Genomic DNA, 22,993 nt, shown 5'->3' on the forward strand with positions numbered 1-22,993 from the left:
ATATATTTTTTATAAATACTATTTCGGATTTCAATCTTCGATAGCTCTTACACAAAGCATGCTATGACTATGAAAATGATATATTCTGAATCGGGGGAGGATGGACAAAAATGTAAACAATAACAAAATTAGAATATATTATTTTCATAGGCATGGCACGCATTGTCTAAGATCCATTAAATATTGAAAGCCCCCCAAAATTATCTACACCCCCCCCCCCCCCCAAAAAAAAGTGTGGATTGTTCTCCATCCACCCGATTCAGAATTTTTATAGTCATGGCATGCTTGGTTCTAGCTCTTAAACTCTAGGCGGCATTCTGCCGTCTCCCTACAGTTCTCAGCCATTGTGAACTACAATCCCGATGCTGTGTTTTAACGTTTAGAAACGTCAATAATTATCGCTTGCGATACGGCTTTTGAAACATATGGCATGTGTCCTTTGACAGCTGTACTGGCTTAAGCAGGGGGACACGTCTGGCACTGCAGGATTTGAGTCCCTGGCAGCGTAGTGTGTTACTGATGGTAGGCTTTGTTACTTTGGTCCCAGCTCTCTGCAGGTCAATCACTAGGTCCCCCCGTGTGGTTCTGGGATTTTTGCTCACCGTTCTTGTGTTCATTTTGACCCCACGGGGTGAGATCTTGCGTGGAGCCCCAGATCGAGGGAGATTATCAGTGGTCTTGTATGTCTTCCATTTCCTAATAATTGCTCCCACAGTTGATTTCTTCAAACCAAGCTGCTTACCTATTGCAGATTCAGTCTTCCCAGCCTGGTGCAGGTCTACAATTTTGTTTCTGGTGTCCTTTGACAGCTCTTTGGTCTAAGCCATAGTGGAGTTTGGAGTGTGACTGTTTGAGGTTGTGGACAGGTGTCTTTTATACTGATAACAAGTTCAAACAGGTGCCATTAATACAGGTAACGAGTGGAGGACAGAGGAGCCTCTTAAAGAAGAAGTTACAGGTCTGTGAGAGCCAGAAATCTTGCTTGTTTGTAGGTGACCAAATACTTATTTTCCACCATAATTTGCAAATAAATTCATTAAAAATCCTACAATGTGATTTTCTGGATTTTTTTTCTCAATTTGTCTGTCATAGTTGACGTGTACCTATGATGAAAATTACAGGCCTCTCTCATCTTTTTAAGTGGGAGAACTTGCACAATTGGTGGCTGACTAAATACTTTTTTCCCCCACTGTAGGCAGCAGCCGCTAATGTACTATTGATGGCTATTTAACAGTCTGATGGCCTTGAAATACAGTGAGGGAAAAAAGTATTTGATCCCGTGCTGATTTTGTACGTTTGCCCACTGACAAAGACATGATCAGTCTATAATTTTAATGGTAGGTTTATTTGAACAGTGAGAGACAGAATAACAACAACAAAATCCAGAAAAACGCATTTCAAAAATGTTATAAATTGATTTGCATTTTATTGAGGGAAATAAGTATTTGACCCCTCTGCAAAACATTACTTAGTACTTGGTGGCAAAACCCTTGTTGGCAATCACAGAGGTCAGATGTTTCTTGTAGTTGGCCACCAGGTTTGCACACATCTCAGGAGGGATTTTGTCCCACTCCTCTTTGCAGATCTTCTCCAAGTCATTAAGGTTTCGAGCCTGACGTTTGGCAACTCGAACCTTCAGCTCCCTCCACAGATTTTCTATGGGATTAAGGTCTGGAGACTGGCTAGGCCACTCCAGGACCTTAATGTGCTTCTTCTTGAGCCACTCCTTTGTTGCCTTGGCCATGTGTTTTGGGTCATTGTCATGCTGGAATACCCATCCACGACCCATTTTCAATGCCCTGGCTGAGGGAAGGAGGTTCTCACACAAGATTTGACGGTACATGGCACCGTCCATCGTCCCTTTGATGCAGTGAAGTTGTCCTGTCCCCTTAGCAGAAAAACACCCCCAAAGCATAATGTTTCCACCTCCATGTTTGAAGGTGGGGATGGTGTTCTTGGGGTCATAGGCAGCATTCCTCCTCTTCCAAACACGGTGAGTTGAGTTGATGCCAAAGAGCTCGATTTTGGTCTCATCTGACCACAACACTTTCACCCAGTTCTCCTCTGAATCATTCAGATGTTCATTGGCAAACTTTAGATGGGCCTGTATATGTGGTTTCTTGAACAGGGGGACCTTGCGGGCACTGCAGGATTTCAGTCCTTCACGGCGTAGTGTGTTACCAATAGTTTTCTTGGTGACTATGGTCCCAGCTGCCTTGAGATCATTGACAAGATCCTCCGTGTAGTTCTGGGCTGATTCCTCACCGTTCTCATGATCATTGCAACTCCACGAGTTGAGATCTTGCATGGAGCCCCAGGCTGAGGGAGATTGACAGTTCTTTTTTGTTTCTTCCATTTGCGAATAATCGCACCAACTGTTGTCACCTTCTCACCAAGCTGCTTGGCGATGGTAGCCCATTCCAGCCTTGTGTAGGTCTACAATCTTGTCCCTGACATCCTTGGAGAGCTCTTTGGTCTTGGCCATGGTGGAGAGTTTGGAATCTGATTGATTGATTGCTTCTGTGGACAGGTGTCTTTTATACAGGTAACAAGCTGAGATTAGAAGCACTCCCTTTAAGAGTGTGCTCCTAATCTCAGCTCGTTACCTGTATAAAAGACACCTGGGAGCCAGAAATCTTTCTGATTGAGAGGGGTTCAAATACTTATTTCCCTCATTAAAATGCAAATCAATTTATAACATTTTTGACATGCGTTTCTCTGGATTTTTTTGTTGTTATTCTGTCTCTCACTGTTCAAATAAACCTACCATTAAAATTATAGACTGATCATTTCTTTGTCAGTGGGCAAACGTACAAAATCAGCAGGGGATCAAATACTTTTTTCCCTCACTGTAGAAGCAGTTTTTCAGTCTCTCTGTCCCAGCTTGGATGCACCTGTACTGACTTCGCCTTCTGGATGATAGCGGGGTGAACAGGCAGTGGATCGGGTGGTTGTTGTCCTTTATGATCTTAATGTCCTGTGACTTCAGGTGCTGTAGGTGTCCTGGAGGGCTGGTAGTTTGCCCCCGGGGATGCGTTGGGCAGACCGCACCACCCTCTGGAGAGCCCTACGGTTGCCGGCGGTGCAGTTGCCGTACCAGGCGGTGAAACAGCCCGACAGGATGCTCTCAATTGTGCATCTGTAAAAGTTTGTGAGGGTTGTAGGTGCCAAGCCAAATTTCTTCAGCCTCATGAAGTTGAAGCGGCGCTGTTGTGCCTTCTTCACCACACTGTCTGTGTGGGTGGACCATTTCAGTTTGTCAGTGATGTGTACGCCGAGGAACTTGACGTTTTTTTCACCTTCTCCACTGTGGTCCCGTCGATGTGGATAGGGGGGTGCTCCCTCTGCTGTTTCCTGAAGTCCACAATAATCTCCTTTGTTTTGTTGACGTTGAGTGAGAGGTTATTTTCCTGGTACCACACTCCCAGAGCCCTCACCTCCTCCCTGTAGGCTGTCTCGTCACTGTTGGTAATCAAGCCTACTACTGCTGTGTCGTCTGCAAACTTGATGATTGAGTTGGAGGCGTGCTTGGCCACACAGTCATGGGTGAACAGGGAGTACAGGAGGGGGCTTAGCACGCAGTGTTGAGGATCAGCGAAGTGGAGGTGTTGTTTCCTACCTTCACCACCTGGGGGCGGCCCGTCAGGAAGTCCAGGACCCAGTTGCACAGGGCGGGGTTCAGACCCAGGGCCTCGAGCTTAATGATGAGCTTGGAGGGTACTATGGTGTTGAATGCTGAGCTATAGTCAATGAACAGCATTCTTACATAGGTATTCCTCTTGTCCAGATGTGATAGGGCAGTGTGATGGCGATTGCATCGTCTGTGGATCTATTGGGGCAGTAAGCAAATTGAAGTGGGTCTAGGGTGACAGGTAAGGTAGAGGTGATATGATCCTTGACTAGTCTCTCAAAGCACTTCATGATGACAGAAGTGAGTGCTACGGGGCGATAGTCATTTAGTTCAGTTACCTTTGCTTTCTTGGGTACAGGGACAATGGTGGCCATCTTGAAGCATGTGGGGACAGCAGACTGGGATAGGGAGAGATTTAATATGTTCGTAAACACACCAGCAAGCTGGTCTGCGCATGCTCTGAGAACGCGGCTAGGGATGCCATCTGGGCCGGCAGCCTTGCGAGGGTTAACACGCTTAAATGTCTTACTCACGTTGGCCACGGAGAAGGAGAGCCCACAGTCCTTGGTAGCGGGCCGCATCGGTGGCACTGTATTATCCTCAAAGCGGGCGAAGAAGGTGTTTAGCTTGTCCGGAAGCAAGACGTTGGTGTCTGCGGCTGTTTTTCCTTTTGTAGTCCGTGATTGTCTGTAGACCCTGCCACATCCGTCTCGTGTCTGAGCCATTGAATTGCGACTCCATTTTGTCCCTATACTGACGTTTTCAGTTTTGCACGAATGCTGCCATCTATCCACGGTTTCTGGTTAGGGTAGGTTTTAATAGTCACAGTGGGTACAACATCTCCTATACACTTCCTTATTATTATTAGTATTATTATTATTATTATTATTATTACTTCCTGATAAACTCAGTCACCGTATCAGTATATATGTTGATATTATTCTCTGAAGCTACCCGCGAGATCCGCGAGATCAAAACAATCTTGAAGTGTGGATTCCGATTGGTCAGACCAGCGTTGAATAGTCCTTAGCACGGGTACTTCCTGTTTGAGTTTCTGCCTATAGGAATGGCGGAGCAAAATGGAGTCGTGGTCAGATTTGCCGAAAGGAGGGCGGAGGAGGGCCTTGTATGCATCCCGGAAGTTGGAGTAGCAGTGGTCGAGTGTTTTAGCAGCGCGAGTACTACAGTCGATGTGTTGATAGAACTTCAGTAGCCTTTTCCTCAAATTTGCTTTGTTAAAATCCCCAGCTACAATAAATGCAGCCTCAGGATATGTGGTTTCCAGTTTGCATAAAGTCCAGTGAAGTTCTTTGAGGGCCATCATGGTATCTGCTTGAGGGGGGATATACACGGCCGTGACTATAACTGAAGAAAATATGGTCAGCATTTGTTTGTGAGGTATTCTGGGTTGGGTGAACAAAAGGACTTGAGTTCCTGTATGTTATCAGAATTACACCATGAGTCGTTAATCATAAAACATACACCTCCGCCCTTCTGCTTCCCGGAGAGATATTTATTCCTGTCTGCGTGATGAACTGAGAACCCAACTGGCTGGACCGACTCGGACAGTATATCCCGGGAGACCCAGGTTTCTGTGAAACAGAGTATGTTACAATCCCTGATGTCTCTCTGGAAAGAAACCCTCTCCCTGAGCTCGTCAACTTTATTATCCAGAGACTGAACATTAGCGAGTAATATACTAAGTCGGACTAGAAGACCGCTCCGAGTACCTCTCCTCCGGCGTTGTTTTGGGTCGGCCTCTGGAATCAGTTCAATTGCACTGTGGGGTGAGAACAAAGGATCCGCTTTGGGAAAGTTGTCTTCCTGGTCGTCATGCTGCTACTTCACGGGATGTTCCCCAATGCTGGAAGGGGGGCCTCGAGTGAAAAAGGTTAGACCACTGTAACGTGTGTGCTGCTGTCACTCTGGATACATTTTCATATGAAAAGTTAGCCCACGATGTACTCTTAAGGAGCCTACCATTACTCCTTAAAGTCCAAGGACCTTGTAGACTGGCTCTGGCAGCCAAAACAGCCAAATACTCCATCTAAACGTGAATTGATTCTCAATTGTGATATGGTTCTAGAAACATAAAGCACTTTACTTTCATATCACATCAAAATATAACATGGAGATATGGCCGTGTGGATATGGCCGTGTGGGAACACTAACCCTAACCCTATAAAAGGTGTGTATGAATTTAACCTTTAGTTTTTGGGAAATTATTTCGCGCAGATATGAAAGATAAGGTCCTTATGCTTCCAAAACCATACCGCAAACGATGCATGTTAATGTTCCGACTGAGCGTTGGGGCTCTTAACACAACTCCCCCCTAAAGTAGATGTGGTAGGCTAAACCTACTTGTGATGTTAAACACTTCTCCAATTGTTGTTGATATCTGATATTTTGCACAGTTCAAGATGAGGCATAGGTCAATGTCATAGGCCTATCATCAACCAATCATATTTCTCAAATCCTTTCGGGCTAAATTCCAGCTAAACTTGGAGAGGACAGTTAGCCCTAACTACTTGCATGCATCTGATGAAGAGCTACAAAACTAAGTAAATAGCCATACTAGACTGAAAGATAAGGTAATTTTGTCAAACTTGTAAAAGTGCTCTATGCTCATTCAACCATATTTGCTGCTACTTCACTCAATCCCGTTTTAAGTCTCACTTCCTAACTGTTTTACATTCCCTGAGACCAACCAGAAATGTTTCCTTGGCCAAATGTTACCAGATTTTCATAAAACAGCCACACGTGTTTTCTCGTTTTTGCATCACCAAACTTTGTGCAAGGAAAAACAGTAGGCTAGGTGTGCTTCAATTGCTTGTTCGGTGCAGTGGACTGCAGGGGTGTAGTGCTGCCTGCTGGAGCACACCGGAGCCGACACTTCTTACAATGGTGCTTGTTTAGTAAAGTTAGATCAAAGCTGAATCAATGTCTTGGAAGATCACATAATGATTCATTAGTATTCTACATAACAGAACCAAATATAGTATCATAGTATAACGTTAATGCTACACCAAAAACACCACCTAATTTCTTTAGATTTTAGGATGGTTAGCTGAACAGTCCCAAAAAAGTATCATGCGGCCAAAATTCAACAGCGTGCGCCAATAGGCAGAATGTGCTTTGATTTAAACAAAATTCAGGAAGGCTAAATACAGTGGGGGAAAAAAGTATTTAGTCAGCCACCAATTGTGCAAGTTCTCCCACTTAAAAAGATGAGAGAGGCCTGTAATTTTCATCATAGGTACACGTCAACTATGACAGACAAATTGAGAAAAAAAATCCAGAAAATCACATTGTAGGATTTTTAATGAATTTATTTGCAAATTATGGTGGAAAATAAGTATTTGGTCACCTACAAACAAGCAAGATTTCTGGCTCTCACAGACCTGTATCTTCTTCTTTAAGAGGCTCCTCTGTCCTCCACTCGTTACCTGTATTAATGGCACCTGTTTGAACTTGTTATCAGTATAAAAGACACCTGTCCACAACCTCAAACAGTCACACTCCAAACTCCACTATGGCCAAGACCAAAGAGCTGTCAAAGGACACCAGAAACAAAATTGTAGACCTGCACCAGGCTGGCAAGACTGAATCTGCAATAGGTAAGCAGCTTGGTTTGAAGAAATCAACTGTGGGAGCAATTATTAGGAAATGGAAGACATACAAGACCACTGATAATCTCCCTCGATCTGGGGCTCCACGCAAGATCTCACCCCGTGGGGTCAAAATGAACACAAGAACGGTGAGCAAAAATCCCAGAACCACACGGGGGGACCTAGTGATTGACCTGCAGAGAGCTGGGACCAAAGTAACAAAGCCTACCATCAGTAACACACTACGCTGCCAGGGACTCAAATCCTGCAGTGCCAGACGTGTCCCCCTGCTTAAGCCAGTACAGCTGTCAAAGGACACATGCCATATGTTTCAAAAGCCGTATCGCAAGCGATAATTATTGACGTTTCTAAACGTTAAAACACAGCATCGGGATTGTAGTTCACAATGGCTGAGAACTGTAGGGAGACGGCAGAATGCCGCCTAGAGTTTAAGCGCTAGAACCAAGCATGCCATGACTATAAAAATTCTGAATCGGGTGGATGGAGAACAATCCACACTTTTTTTTGTAAGAAAAAAAAGAAGAAAGATTTTGGATTTCAATCTTCAATAGCTCTTACACAAAGCGCTCCAAGACTATGATAAAGATATATTCTGAATCATGGGAGGATGGACAAAAATCCACATTTTTTTTTTTTTGGGGGGGGGGAATGTAGATAATTTGGGGGGGCTTTCAATATTTAATGGATCTTAGACAATGCGTGCCATGCCTATGAAAATAATATATTCTAATTTTGTTATTGTTTACATTTTTGTCCATCCTCCCCCGATTCAGAATATATCATTTTCATAGTCATAGCATGCGTTGTGTAAGAGCTATCGAAGATTGAAATCCGAAATAGTATTTATAAAAAATATATACAAATTAAGGTGTGGATTTTTCTCCATCCACCCTGATTCAGAATATACCGTCTTCAATGTCATGGCGTGCTTGGTTCAATAGCGAGTCACGAGAGAGAACCGAATATCCTATATAAACTAATTTTACCTGGTAATTAAACCATCTGATAAGCTCATGAGGGAGGGCAGGGCTGTCTTTCCATAGTAGCCTACTGCTGTGTCAGTGAAAGCAGTATCTGTTTGCGCCAAGCATTGTGTGGCTTCTGTCATTAATTGCCACAAACGATTGTCTGTTGGAATAGATTGGAAGACAGACCACTTTTTTATTGGAATGCAAAACCTGACAAAGGTAGGTACAGGGGCAGATAGGAGAGGTTTTGAGATTGTACGAGGCCCAGTTTCCCAAAAGTATCTGAAGGCTACGTTCGTCGTAAAAACCTTCGTAAGAGCATCGTTAACCATTGTTACTAAAGTTGCTATTGAAAACGCTCGTTATTTAACGATTGCTTCAGACCAGTCCACTCTTAGAACAGCTACATCGTTAATGCTTTTTTTTGCCCTTTCTTGTCACTTTATACACAGAAGATCTCCGCTAAACACAAAAATCAAGATGTTTCTATCTTTCTGTGACACTAGCTACAGTATGTTTCCATTAACTTGTCCAGGGATTTGTTGTCGACATTTAGAAAGTTTGCATAGAACATTTATGCGACAATTGCCTGCTAGGGTGCGTTTTCATTTCACTATCTTGTCGATAAAAACAGTGACGTCACACCTAAAAAAATAAACATTCACAAAAACCTACCATGTCTAATAAAAAAAAGTGTTTTCATTACCCATTCAGGTAAATTGTGCATGAATAAATTGGCGACAGCCTGTATGACCTCCCATCTATCTGTTTCATGGCCCAGGTAGCCCGCGAAAGCCAGCATGGGATAGAATGCAAGAATTGACATTATTATGTACCAACGTATCCCCACGGTTCGTGTCATGGTGAAACTTGCACTCCTCTAGATTTGAAAAAATTGAATGGTGAAACAACCAGAAAAGCAAGGTGAAGCAATTCCGGCATTCTTGGAAGTCAGGACAATTCTTATCCTGCAAAGAAACCCATATCTCTCATCCGTCGTCAGTATTGTGGAATAATTAGATCCTATCAGTATATATATATATATATATATATATATATTTTTTTTTTTTACAGTTTACTAAACCATCAGATTGGCATACTGTGTTGTCATTATCTACCTGACTCAGCAAAAAATATTTTGTACATTATATATTTAACATTCGTTGATGTAACCAGTGTTCATTGGTTAAGGATTTGCTGCACAGGTCCCAGATCTGGTCTGCTGCCTTGCAGTATATTGCTGCTTTACTTGTGCCTGTTCTTTATTATAGTTATATGGCTCTCTTTTCTCATACAGATGACCTTCGAGGCAGGGAGTAGAGTGACGCTACTGTTTGACTTCTGGGTTGTGCACAGACCCGCAGGTAGGCTAACATTGATGACAGACCCGTGTCCTCGGCAGAATCTACACAGTAAATAATATATTTCAGAAACTGTTTGTCTGGTTGCCCTTACAAAAAAATATTGCAGTCAGAGTGCAGTATAACTGTAGTATGATGCAAATACTGCGTCCCAATTTTTTTTACTGCAGTAGTTTTGCTGTATAACTGCAGTTATTCTGCAATTACTGCGTCCAAAATACCACAGTCGACTGCAGTTACTGCACATTTACTGCAGTTTCAAAACTGCTATCTTTTTTTGTAAGGGTGACTCCATTGTATTGTGAATACACAGTTTACCCCATTCATCCTGCATAGTGTTTCAGGTACAACACATTAATTTCTTGCAAATGAGCTATTTTAGATCTGTTTCAATAGGGCCCCTAGTGATGGATGCACTGATTTCTTACATTCTTAGATTAGGTCACAGTTGTCTGTACAGTACTATGTATAGCTCCAGACAGAGCTGTGGTCACTGTTGATGACCATTATTGCCGTCAGCCATGATAAGCTCTGTGGTCAATGTGTTAGCAGGGATGGTGCTGTCTGTGTTCGTGGTCATCCTGTTGGCAGTGTTCTACGAGCTGCTGAAGGTCTGGAAGGTCCAGCTGGAAAAGCCCTTAGAGCAGCCCACTCAGCCAGCCTTCCCACTGCCGTTACCCCCTCCCCTCCCCTCCTCAGACTGCCAGGGAAGCAGCGCTGTGTTAGCCAGTAGCCTGTCGGAGTCTTCTCTGGCCCCCACGAAATGGAATGCTCGCACTCCCTCTCCCATGAACAGGTAGGATTCACACAGGAGCCCATGTAGTTTTCTGTAATTAACATGTTCCAGGGATGCTGGCTTTAATCTACCGGTTCACAAATTGGCCAGAGTGTGCATGTAACTGTATGCTTCCGTCCGTCTCCTTGCCCCAACTTGTGTTCAGAGGGTCCCTGGTTCGAGCCCATCAACAACAGTCACCCACAAAGCATTGTTACTTATTGCTCCACAAAAGCCACATCCCTTGCAGAGCAAGGGAAACAACTACTTCAAGGTCTGAGCGAGTGACATCACCGATTGAAAAGCGCCCACCGCTAACTAGCTTGCCATTTCACACAGGTTACACATGCACCTGGTTTCCCAGGCCTACATAATGCACTGAAATTATATGAACAAATAACAGCTGATAATTAGACCCATGAGAACCTGAACTGTGCACCTCTATATAATGAGATAAAGAGTACTGCAGTAGTCCCAGTTGGTATTGGATAGAACGTCGCGGCCCCGCCCGCCTGTGGGGAAAACAACCTGTGGTTACCTAGGTTATCCCATTGACTCACAGCAAAAACTTGACCTTTTTCAGATGCAATTTTCTTGTCTGCTTGTTTTATTTAGTTAAACTACATTTAAGAAAAATAAGGCTGAAGATTACTTTTCAACATTGCCTGCTCCCGCGCATTCTCACTACTTAGAAAAATGTAATATTGTAGGACTTCCCTCATGCCCCTTTTCATGAGGGTGCTAGCAGCACGTGAGCTACCAACTGGAACATTAAGCTAGCAAAGAACAACAACACAAACAAACGGACTATACAGCTACAAGTAGTGAGCGGAGTTCAACAGTATATACTAAACAAGTTAAATGGCTTACCTGTGATGAAATGTTTTCCTCACACATAGCTACGTGTAGCCTACTTGGACACCGGGTCCCCACATTTCCCACACCGAATATCCTGAAGCCACAGGGCTCTTCTAGCAGGCTCCATTTCCCTACGTGGGAGCATTGAAACCCGTAGGTCGTGATTTTTTACCTGATTACATGTACATTGAACAACACCGAAGCTTTTCGGCATGTTTTGTTATTTCTGTATAACAAATTTACGACGAAGTTGGCTCTTTTACAGTGGGGGTCAATAGGAAATAATGTTTGTTTTCCCCAATTTGTGGGTGGTGGTCGAGGGGAAATTCCTTCCTATGACATGAATACCGATTTGGAGTATATCACTCTTCTGTCTCCTCTCCACCAGATGGCGTCTCCATGGTATCCAGACAGCCCTGCACATCCTGCAGGTGACTCTGGGCTACATGCTGATGCTGTGTGTCATGTCCTACAATACCTGGATCTTCCTGGGGGTCATCTTGGGCTCTGTCCTGGGATACTTCATAGGGGTCCCTCTACTGGGTCAAATCTGATCAAACATAGGAATCAAGAGTCCTTTTCCTGGACTATAGATCTACAGGGACTAAATATCCCATACCTGTTGGTCAAAGATGTGCTCTGAAGAGCATATCGTAGAACCTCCCATGGTGTTTGTCATTCTGACTCTGCTGTGCACTGAATCTTCCTGTGACTGTGTCGCTTATCAAGTTACCTGAAGTGGAAGGTAGTTCCAGTATTTCTTCCCTACTTATACATGATCTTAATGTAGATGTGAGAAGTAAAAAGCAAGATGGAGACTTCCATATAGTGACACAGATGTACACAGAGTATAGCATGGTAGATGAGTGATCGAGCACACCCATGGTACCTTTTTATCACGAGAAGTTTCATGAAGTTTTACATGTGTTCAAGCAAGGCAACTGTTACCCTGTACTATGTACTACTGTAATATACATATCCACAGTCATCATTTTGAGCAGGGCCCGTGAGTAGCTATAGTGCTTGAGTTCAATATTGTCATGTTGCTTTTGTTAATCATTTGCAAGAGAGCCACTAGAGAAACCAACTATTTAGTGCCTTTGATATCCAATAAACATTTCAGATGCATATTTTCATTTAATTAGCTATTTTCTGTTGAATTATCCAGTAGCCTAGTTTGAAAACATGGATGAACGCAATACATTTTTTTTCATATCCAATTGATCTATAAAGTCAACTGAAACTAGATAACCGACTACTCATACAAGGCTTCTAAAGTGGTTTTGTTTAATAGGGACTTTATGTAAACGTGCTTACTGTTGTTTTAGTGTCATTTTATTCTAACTATCAATAAATACCACTAACCTTTTAAGATTTTTTTCAGATAAAATCAAATATGATCTAATTGATTTGAAAATGCATTTTAGTCTAGAGATACAGATGAGCAATAGGAAAACCATAAATCAACTTATTTATTAATCCATACAAATATACTCAGTCATACATGTAGCTAAACACAACCAATAAAAAGATCTTGCATAGAGCTTTACATATAAAATGAAGAATATAGCGGCGGCTGGTGCATTGAGCAGCACACAGTATTTGTCATAAATAAGAGGAAGGAAACTGACTTTTTGAGTGAACTAACCCTTTAAGTCATGGCGTTACATGGAAATATTTTCCTCAAGGCTACAAACGGATTAAGCCTGATTAAGAACAATGTGCCTTCAAATATATACAGTGGCCATAAACATAGCATTGATAGTTTAGAAAATAATCATAATTTGATTTCCCTCATTTAAAAGAGTGGGGAAAATAACCTGATATAGACTTGGTTATTTCCCCATGATTCCCTTTGTTGTTTGGCCAGAAGAGACTGACACAGAGGCCTCTTCATGACAAGGTACATAGCCTGCTGTCAGTTTTCCAGACCACACACTCCCACACGCAGACTGAACATTCCATCTCAATGAGAGATTCTGCTGATGAGTCACAGTCAAGACATCAGCAGAGCAAGTCCCTTTAGTAACAACTGTTAGCATAATTATGATGGTGGCATTTCAGTAGCACTGTAGCCGACATGGGACCTCTAGCATCTATAATACGACTGTAGTGACTGCTACCATTTGAGCCGCTCCCCTCACACTAAATAAGGGTTGGACTAACATACATAGAAAATAAGTAAGCAAGCAAGTGCCATTTCATGCTGAAGTCATGCACTGTAAAAATATAGTGTTGAAACAATAAGGCCACTTGTGAAAATAATGGTTCAAAAGGAGGTTCAACTTACACTTATTCAAGACACAATGTCTGACTGGTTTTATACAAGTTGCTAAGTCAATGTAAAAACATGTTAAAAAGCAGAGCTCCCAGACCCTGAATGCAATGATAGCTACATCTCTATAATGATATGTTTATACACAACGATGTCCATTACAGTAGGAAGACATGCCAGACTGTTTGCGTCAACCGCCTGCCTACAGTGCCCCCTACTGCTGAATAAAAGGTCATGCAATGACCAGTGGGTGTGTGACTGCGCCCATGCACCATAGAGTTATAACTACCTATGTCAGGCATCTGTGAACATATCCTTAGGGCCCTTGCAGATAGGCCTCTGTAGTGTAATGTGTATCTTCTGCATCTGCAATTCTCCCCACATCCCTTATCCAATTCTGACTTAAATTATTTAAATTCCTTACTTCTTAGTGACCACACAATCTAAGGATAATGCAGCAGATTTACATTTTACATTTTAGTCATTTAGCAGACGCTCTTATCCAGAGAGACTTACAGTTAGTGAGTGCATACATTTTTCCCAGATACCTGGGGTTCAGTGTCATACACAAACGCTTGAGGAATAGAGTCAAATAAAATGTAAAGTTAAGAGAAATTAAACGAACAAACATGACTCCAGATGAGAGAGGTTGGGAGTCACAGTTGAATTGGCCACTGTTGTAGATGTGACTGTCGGCATTATAACCATAAAACAATGCTGAGGGGTCAGGAATGATCAGTTAACACCGACAAAAATAAAACGTTTGTCCTCCCATTCAAATCTCATATAACATTTCTGTCTCGCACTCTGCGGTTTTCCCAGTGAAGTCCTCCCCGGTCTCGGAGTCGTTGTGAAGTGCAGTGTCTCCCTGCTCTAAAACCACCACCACCTCTCCTGGGTCGACTACAGTATCCTCTGTTTTCAGAGCATCCATGATTAGCTGAGATTTGCCCTCATCCAAGACCTCATTCGTCGGCGACTGGAACCTGCTGTCATCATGGCCCCAGGGGCTGGAGTCGGCCAATGGCGGGGCCAGCTCTGCGTCAGAGTATACGGCACACTCAGTTATCCTCTTTCCGTCCTCTTCCTGTACCGCTATCTCTATTTCCTGTATGGTGTTCTTGATGGCCGCCTCGTCTTCCTCCCCCTTGTCCTCAATAGCTGCCTCCCCCTTTTCCTGAAGCCCCCCCTCAGCTTCCTGGTCTGGACTTCCTGTTTCTACCAGCTGCTCGCTCACTTCCTGTGGGGCGCTCATCCACTGTGGTGACTTCCTGTGCATCTCCACCAAGGTGGTGATGAGTGTCACCTCCTCCTCCTTCCCATCCTCCAGCGTCAGCGTCCCTGTCCCATTGGTGAGAACAGCTATGTCCTCCTCTGAAGCCGGGACCACCATCTCCACCACCGGTTTGATGAGGTAACGGATCTCCTGCATGCTGTCTGGAGAATCAGGCCCCTTGGGGTGGTCTGGTTCCGTGGGGGTCTCTGGCTCCTTGGGCTCCTGAGCTTTAACCTCCACTTCCACCTCCTCCTCCATCTCTCCCTCCTCAGGGATGAAGTCCACCCCCGGCACCTCCAGGCATGACTCGTAGGGCAGCGGACCCATCTCGTCCAGCTGGATCATGGAGACCACTTGCCTGCGCCTCCTGCTGGACTGGCCGCCTCCTCCCAAGGCCCCCTCAGGTTCCTCATTCCCACCCCTGAACTGGGTGGCCCAGTCCACCGAGGGGTTCTCCCCCAGCAGGTGGAGGTTGGGGTCGCTGTTGGTTAGGATCATGCTGTCTCTGTACAGGTTGTGTCTCTTCTGGACCGCCGCCTCTTTCACAGCTGTAGGCACACAGAGGGGAGAGAGAATCACTACCATGCTAACAGTTCAGTTGTATCACATTTACATCAGGGCCGTATCACATATCGCCTCAGAATAACACTGCTGAATCTGCTGATCTAAGATGTCCATATAATGTTATTCAGTATGATAAAAAAAAAAAAAAAACACTAATCTTATTTCAGCACTCCTACTCTGAGATGCTTTGTGAATGGACTCTCCAATTATCTAGTCTATGCCAGGCCAGCGTCTCCATGCGTGTCCACCACTCACCCATCATGATGTCCTTGGTGACAGACTGCAGCACCACCTCCTCAAACACGTTCTCCACCAGGATGAACCGGGAGAAGTCCTCAAAGATCAGCTCCTGGAAGCGAGGGAGGTCCTGAGAGGGAGGAGATGAGAGGTTACAGACGACTGCACTCAACACAGGCAACGTCCCAAGTGGCACCCCAGTCCCTATATAGTGCACTACTCTTGACCAGAGGTTATAGGGTGCCATAGGGGTGGCTAGAGTCTGAGGGGTATCAGTGTCTTAGTGAGACTTGAGCATAAAAAAGAATAAGCTACTATATACAGTGAGCCTCACCAGATGGCAGGAGGGAGAGAGCTGCTTCAGCATGTAGGGGATAATGATCTGTAGCAGGGCCTCTCTGAAGAACTTCTTACGCACCGTGCTACTGTCATAGTCATATTTCTGACAGGGACAGACAGAGGGACACAGACACAAGACCTTAGACTCTCTAATCCTTGATGGCAAGGGTTGCAAAATTCCATCAACTTTCCCAAATTTTCCGTCGTCCCAATTGGAATATTCCTGGTATCAGGTGGGAAATCTGGAATCCTCCAACCAGAATTTTGGGAAAGTAACTGGAATATGGAACCGTATTGATGGCCAATCTATTCTTAATCAATTAATCCATTAAATCAATCAATCAATCCAGTCATTCTCCTTCATCCTAATCCACCCTCAGTCTAACTACGAACCTTGAGCACTCTGTCCTGACAGCAGTGGATGGTCTTACACAGGTCCTCTCCTCCCTGGACCTTTCCCTCCAGACTCTGGTGGAGCAGATGCTCAAACGTGTAGACAGCATTGGCCATTTGCTGTTACACAGAGTAGAGAGGACATAAGTGGGGGAAAAAATATTCCTACTGACCTAACGTAGCTTATGATAGCTGTACTTTTATTTTATGGTTGACACACTTGTTTGCCATTAGCCAATTGGCGTTTCTCAATGAGTTCAAAACACGTGAATGCATCCAACTCATATTTACTATTTCACAACTGGAAATTACCACCTTCCCACTTGGTTATGAACACAGCATCAGATAACTAAAAACTACAGTGTTGGTAGTCTGGTGTGGCAGAGCACATCCATGCCGACTAGGTGGTGGGATTTGTGGGTTAAGGTCTCACCTCTCTCATGAGGATTTGAGCCCTCTGGACGAACACGGAGGGGCTGGACACATCAAACCTCTGCTGTAGTCCCTCCAGACTCAGCTGCTCCACCTTCTCATAGCAGCTCTGCATCTTCACCGGGTGGAACGCCAGCATAGAGATCTTGTCCATGTGCTGAGAGCGAGAGAGTGATGGTGAGAGGGGCGAGGGGAAAGAAAGAGACAGAGGGAGCGAATGAGAAAGAGAGAGAAAGAGGTGGGGGGGGGGGGGGGGGGGGGGGGGGGGGTGAGAGAAAGAGAGTGAGGGGGGGATAAAGACAGACAGACAGACAGACAGACATGGATGAGATGAGGACTTGGCAACACAGATCACTTAAATTGATCCTCCAAGACAGAGCTACAGTACATTTTATTGAACAGTCACCAAGGACAATTCCCTAGGGTCCCTGCGAACCCCTCTGGTGTGTCCAGTCCGGTGGTCCACTAACCTCCCCCAGTTTGTCCTTGCCCCCTCCGTTGAGCGTGTTCTTGCTGACCTCCACCAGCTCTCTGAAGAAGACGTCTCGGACCTCGGAAAAGCCTCGGCTGGTAGGCTCCATCAGGGCCTCCAGGATGGAGCTGAGGTAGGGCTGGACGCTGCCCCGCAGTAGCTGCTCTGCCCTGGGGAACACCAAAGCTACGGAGTGAAGAGACATGGAGGAGTATGGTTAGTCACAATGGTGGTCAGTAGACAGTAAACACCCACACTTCCAGACATTTTACATTTTAGTCATTTAGCAAACGCTCTTATCCAGAGCCACTTACAGTTAGTGAGTGCATACATTTTCATACTGGCCCCCCTGTGGGAAACGAACCCACAACCCTGGCGTTGCAATAGCCATGCTCTACCAACTGAGCTACACGAAGCCAGACCACAGTATTACCCAGAACATTACCTAGCGTCCTAAACTCCATTCCATGGTGAAGGAAGTTTCTGATGAATTTCACCAATGGAGTGGATCTGAGACCAGGCTTTATGGAATCTAGCTCTGAATGCATCGATTCGCCCAAGGTCAATACTTTAAAAAAGTACAATTACGAAATGCCTTTGTACCTTGTTTGTCCTCTGTAGTTGCATGCCTTTCTTGGTTCGCTGAAACCATACTTTTCTAATAAATGTTAATCAAATACAACCACCAACTGTTTGCTCATTGGTGTTGCTCTAAGATTTCAACTCAGCGCAAATTCGCATGTGCCAATTGAATCTCATCAAAGGAAACAGTCGGTGGTGGCATTTGATTAACGTTTATTGAAAAAGTATGGATTTCACCAAACAAAGAAAGGCATGCAACTACAGAGGACAAACAAAAGTACAAGGTGGGCGTTTCATAACTGTACGTTTTGACCTTGGGTGAATCAATGTAGTTGGAGCTAGATTCCGCAAAGCCTCGTCTCGGCTCCACTCCGTTGGTGAAGTTCATCATAAATGTCCTAAACCTGGAGTGGTGTTTAGTCCACTAAGCATTACCCAAAGGCATCAGACTGAAACGTCTGGAGGAAAGCAAGGGTTGGAACAGGTTCAGGGAACAGAACAGAAAACCGGAAAATAATGAAATTATTTGAGGAACAGAACTCGAACTGGAAATGAAAGTGATCTATACTGTTCCGGAACAGAACCGTTATTTTAAAAGCGTGGAAACTGGTTAATAATGTTATTTTACGTTCCAGGCATTTTTTAAAGTCCCACAAAAATCACAACAAAGCACCTATGCAAAGCACTCACTCTGTCACTCAGAAACATATTCCAGCGCCTGCCTGCCAGCTAGAAATCTTTGCCAGTGGGTGTGTGTACGTGTGTAGGCTACCTGCCTCTCCCCTCTGAAGCATAGGTTACTGTAGCCTACTGACAACATTACAAGCGTAATTCAGAAATCAGGGAGAGCCGTTTAATTAGAGAAGAATGGATTGACTTTCCAATGCTAGTTAAGGATACTATAGTTATCACGTTTCACATTGGATTTATTAACTACAAAAAGGTAAGACATGTTTTTAATTATAGTGCTGCTCTGCACACACAAGCCTAGCTCTGGTTAGTTTGCTCTGGTCCAACGTTAAACCAACTCGAAAGTTCAAAGACATTTAAAGTTCCTCCATGGAAAGCCGCTCCTCCATCACATAGTGGACCTGTGAGCCCTGAGCCCTGTCAAGTGTACCAGTGGGATAAAGTGAACATTGGCCTCCAGTGACATCTAAGGAATGAAGTCCTTCAACATTGGCTCCATGGGAAACAAAACACGAGAAAGAGAGAAAAAATAAAAAGCCCTTTGCCAAGTCCTTTTTAGGTGGAATGGTGACTGGGTGCTAGAATAAAATAGTGAAAGGTGCTTCAGGGTTAAAGCAAGCAGGCAGACAGACAAGAGCATGAGAAAGTGAGCTAAGAGGAGGTAAAGAAAGAGAGAGATGGGAGTAAGGGATGAGAGAGAGAGAAAGTGTGAGAGAGTAAAGAAACAGAGGAGAAGTTTGAAATCTGAGAGGGAAAGGGAGGGTCAGTTACAGTACAGGAGCCCTCTAGTGACAAGTGTCCATAGAAATTCACCAGTAACATGATGCCATAGGCCAATACTGTAGTGTTACTCAATGTGTGCATCCTAAATTGCACCCTATTCCCTATATAGTGCACTACTTTTGACCAGGGCCCATAAGGCTCTGGTCAAAAGTAGTACACTATGTAGAGAATAGGGTGCCATTTGGGACGCAGCCAATAACTGGTCTTACTGCTTTACTGTGCCAATAAGCCCTTAGCTCTACACTCAACAAACCAAAACCACTAGAAATGACGGTAGGCAGCCTAACGGTAGGCAGCCTAACAATGGACATTACAGACGCTAAGACTGCAGAAGTGCCATTGTTGAGAGAACTAATACAGTGTAATTTGATTAGGATCTCTTTTAGTCCCGATTTGGATGAAGTCTACATATCAGCCTATGTGTAAGGAGTGTTTCCTATGGGTGCCGTGTGTGCGTGTGTGTCTCACCGCGGATCTTGCCACTGACGTGTTCCTTGGAGGTGATTATCTGGTCCATGTCTGTGCGTAACACTGCGTCTAGACGGGATGTCTCAACCTCACAGGCCTGGACTAAAGCCTCATACTGGGCCTGAGTCTGAGACAACACCTGCTTATACACCGCCTCAGAGATCTGGAGAGGGACAGGGAGAGAGAGAGTGGGTGAACACACCATCTGCGTCCCAAATGGCACCCTATTCCCTACAAAGTGCACTACTTTTGACTGGGGCAGATAGGGCTCTGGTCAAAATTAGTGCTCTATGTAGGCACGTCAAATGTAATGCACTATTTAGGGAACAGGGTGCCATTTGGGATGAGGGCCATTTGACCAGGGCCCATAACATTAGCTGAACCATAGCTAAATAGCTTTTAGGCTTACATTAGCTACAACTTTAGTGTATTGAAGTTACCTTAGAACAAACCAGGCTTCATTTGATCAATATCATGCAAATCATTAAATTGGCAATTCCCTGGGGAGTTTCTGCTTGCAGTTCCTGCTTGCTGTGCTCTGAGATTCCCTTAAAGCTACGGCGACAATTTGAGAGTAACTGGCTATTACAGCAATTCCAGGTAAAACATCTATAAAACAAGTCTTAAATATAAGGTAAACATCTATACATTTCAGCTGTTTCAAAAACATTACTCTGCTATTAAGATTTTTACCGTAGGAGCAAGCATTTCCCTTGGATACAATTCTGTTTACATTGACTGCTTGGAGGGGGCATGTCTAGGGGCAGTCTCGCACACGGAGGTGGCGTACGAGACGTGAAAATGAATCGAGATTCTAGTCTTTACACTATTGTAATACGTCTAGCCACGGGTACTTTTTCCGATAGCTCTCGGGAATCTATCGTAGTGTAAATTCACTCTGTAGGGAATAGGGTGCCATTTGGGACACTGGCGCAATCCGCAATGTGGTTAGGAATGGTTGGTTCAGGAGTTTTCCTGACTATGTCACCTGAATGGGAAAAACGTAGCATGTGGTCGGGGTAAACTCCAGGTCCTAGGAAAGAACACAGTGCAGCATGTAGGTGGGACAACAACTCACCAGCATCCAGTTCCTCTGTCGCTGTTGCATCTTCCCCTTCAGACGAGGACCAATCAGATTCCTCAACTCTGGATGGAGAGTCTCCATCACTAGGTTGGCTAGGATCTACGTGTGAGACACACACACACACACACGGTGGAGACAAAAGCAAACACTTTATGCATTATCACATACACAATCTTTAAAGTGTGTGTAGGATGTGTCTCTATAAATAACTAGTGGTTGGCAAAACTTGGCATTAAGTAAAAGAATGAGACTTCAGAGAAGCTTTGTTGTTTGAGTCAGGTGTTTCCACAACAGAGAAAATGACAAGGTGTTGTGTCACAGTTAATCTTTGTGACACTTCAAACAGAACGGCAACAAACACACAACTCAACCTGTAGAGTGCAGGAACAACTTCAGAGTCAACTACATTTATATGAATGGGTTGAGTGGTGTGTGCTTCTGAGGATTCAGTACATGTCCATGGAAGTGGGAAAGAGGGTAGTGATGTTGAAACACTACAATGAGAAACAGCATTATGTGGCTCCTCTACACAATAATCACTAAATGTATGAGTAAAGTGCCCTTCCCAATACAAGGTACCATACAATACATATCTGATACAACACCAAATCGTTTAAAGGCCTGTAATAGATTTTTCTGTGAAAAGTCAACTGACTGAATTAAAAACTGTAATATCATATGTATTCAGTGTTATGGTCTTTTCTCTCTAATCTCAGCACCCAGAACGTCATGAGAGACTATTTTCTCCCTAACCTGCAGTAAAATTCTCACACACTCATAAATCTGCTGGGAGTGGGTTTGTCAGAGAGCCAGTTCTCCATTTCCATTAAATAGAAAATAATTCAGGGTATAAATAAGATATAAAAAATAAATCACAGCATTTAGTCAGTATCCATCTAAATGTGCAGTAGTCTTGGCTTGCCTTGGCTGCAGAATATAAAACCATAACTCACGTGTTTTAATTGAATATGCTTGGACCAGGGTTTGACTTGGCCCACTCTGCTTTAGACATACTTGAATAATGGTCTCAATGTGGTCCAGGCAGCATATTGGAGCTGAACACTGCGGCTAGCTACATGACATGCAGAATATGTTTTCCTTGTCCATAGATGTCCAGATAAGACTACTGTGTGGTTGGTGAGGTACAGTACATGTTTTAGGAGGCCTGTGATGCTCTGGGGTAACTAACTATACCTAGGCTAGAAACACACTATTACTCCTTCCAGGACAGCTGTTATTATACTGAACACAAATATACAACGCAACATGCAGCAACTTCTAATACTTTACTCAGTTACAGTTCATATAATGAAAATCAAGTCAATTGAAATAAATTCATTAGGCCCTAATCTATGGATTTCACATGACTGGGAATACAGATATGTATCTGTTGGTCACAGATACTTGTGGGGCGTGGATCAGAAAACCAGTCAGTTTCTGGTGTGACCCCCATTTGCCTCATGCATCTCCTTCGCATAGAGTTGATCAGACTGTTGATTGTGGCCTGTGGAATGTTGTCCCACTCCTCTTCAATGGCGAAGTTGTGCGGAGTTGCTGGATATTGGCGGGAACTGGAACACACTGTCGTACACGTCGATCCAGAGCATCCAAAACAGGCCATGGAAGAACTGGGACATTTTCAGCTTCCAGGAATTGTGTACAGATCCTTGTGACATGGAGCCGTGCATTATCATGCTGAAACATGAGGGGATGACGGCGGATGAATGGCACGACAATGGGCCTCAGGATCTCGTCACGGTATCTCTGTGCATTCAAATTGCCATCGATAAAATGCAATTGTTCGTTGTCCGTAACTTATGCCTGCCCATACCATAACCCACCGCCACCATTGGGCCCTCTGTCCACAAAGTTGACATCAGCAAACCGCTCGCCCACACAACGTCATACACGTGATCTACGGTTGTGAGGCCGGTTGGTCGTACTGCCAAATTCTCTAAAACGACGGAGGCTTATGGTAGAGAAATGAACATTCAATTATCTGTGGCATTGTGTTGTGTGACAAAACTGCACATTTTAGAGTGGCCTTTTATTGTTCCCAGCACAAGGTGCACCTGTGTAATGATCATGCTGTTTAATCAGCTTCTTGATATGCCACACCTGTCAGGTGGATGGATTATCTTGACAAAGGAGAAATGCTCACTAACAGGGATGTAAA

At 44.1% G+C, this 22,993-nt stretch overlaps 2 protein-coding genes across 2 annotated transcripts in view; one reads left to right on the top strand and one right to left on the bottom strand.

The window, feature by feature from the left end:
- The first annotated feature begins 8,275 nt into the window (after positions 1-8,275).
- On the top strand, positions 8,276-12,591 carry LOC311128239 (protein SLC31A2-like). The gene is made up of 4 exons (XM_084160275.1): positions 8,276-8,447; positions 9,526-9,592; positions 10,142-10,385; positions 11,611-12,591. The coding sequence occupies exons 1-4, from the start codon at positions 8,430-8,432 to the stop codon at positions 11,774-11,776; spliced, it is 495 nt and encodes a 164-aa protein (XP_084016401.1). The 5' UTR covers positions 8,276-8,429; the 3' UTR covers positions 11,777-12,591.
- Positions 12,592-12,609: 18 nt separating this feature from the next.
- Positions 12,610-22,993, bottom strand: part of LOC311128238 (protein Niban 2-like) — a 49,050-nt gene continuing 38,666 nt past the window's right edge. The window contains exons 7-14 of the mRNA XM_084160274.1: positions 20,812-20,916; positions 19,734-19,896; positions 17,209-17,396; positions 16,740-16,895; positions 16,307-16,426; positions 15,909-16,016; positions 15,593-15,704; positions 12,610-15,321 (exon numbers count right to left, since the gene is read on the bottom strand). Coding sequence (XP_084016400.1) covers positions 14,273-15,321; positions 15,593-15,704; positions 15,909-16,016; positions 16,307-16,426; positions 16,740-16,895; positions 17,209-17,396; positions 19,734-19,896; positions 20,812-20,916 — 2,001 coding nt within the window. The 3' untranslated portion in view covers positions 12,610-14,272. The remainder of the gene's footprint in view (positions 15,322-15,592; positions 15,705-15,908; positions 16,017-16,306; positions 16,427-16,739; positions 16,896-17,208; positions 17,397-19,733; positions 19,897-20,811; positions 20,917-22,993) is intronic.

This window comes from Coregonus lavaretus, assembly GCF_964263955.1.
Source record: "Coregonus lavaretus genome assembly, chromosome: 4".
In the NCBI taxonomy this organism is placed as follows: domain Eukaryota; kingdom Metazoa; phylum Chordata; class Actinopteri; order Salmoniformes; family Salmonidae; genus Coregonus; species Coregonus lavaretus.

Coding starts and splice junctions, on each gene's coding strand:
- LOC311128239 (XM_084160275.1), top strand. Junction 9,593..10,141: donor GGTTGTGCACAGACCCGCAG/GTAGGCTAACAT, acceptor ATGTGTTAGCAG/GGATGGTGCTGTCTGTGTTC. Junction 10,386..11,610: donor ACTCCCTCTCCCATGAACAG/GTAGGATTCACA, acceptor CCTCTCCACCAG/ATGGCGTCTCCATGGTATCC.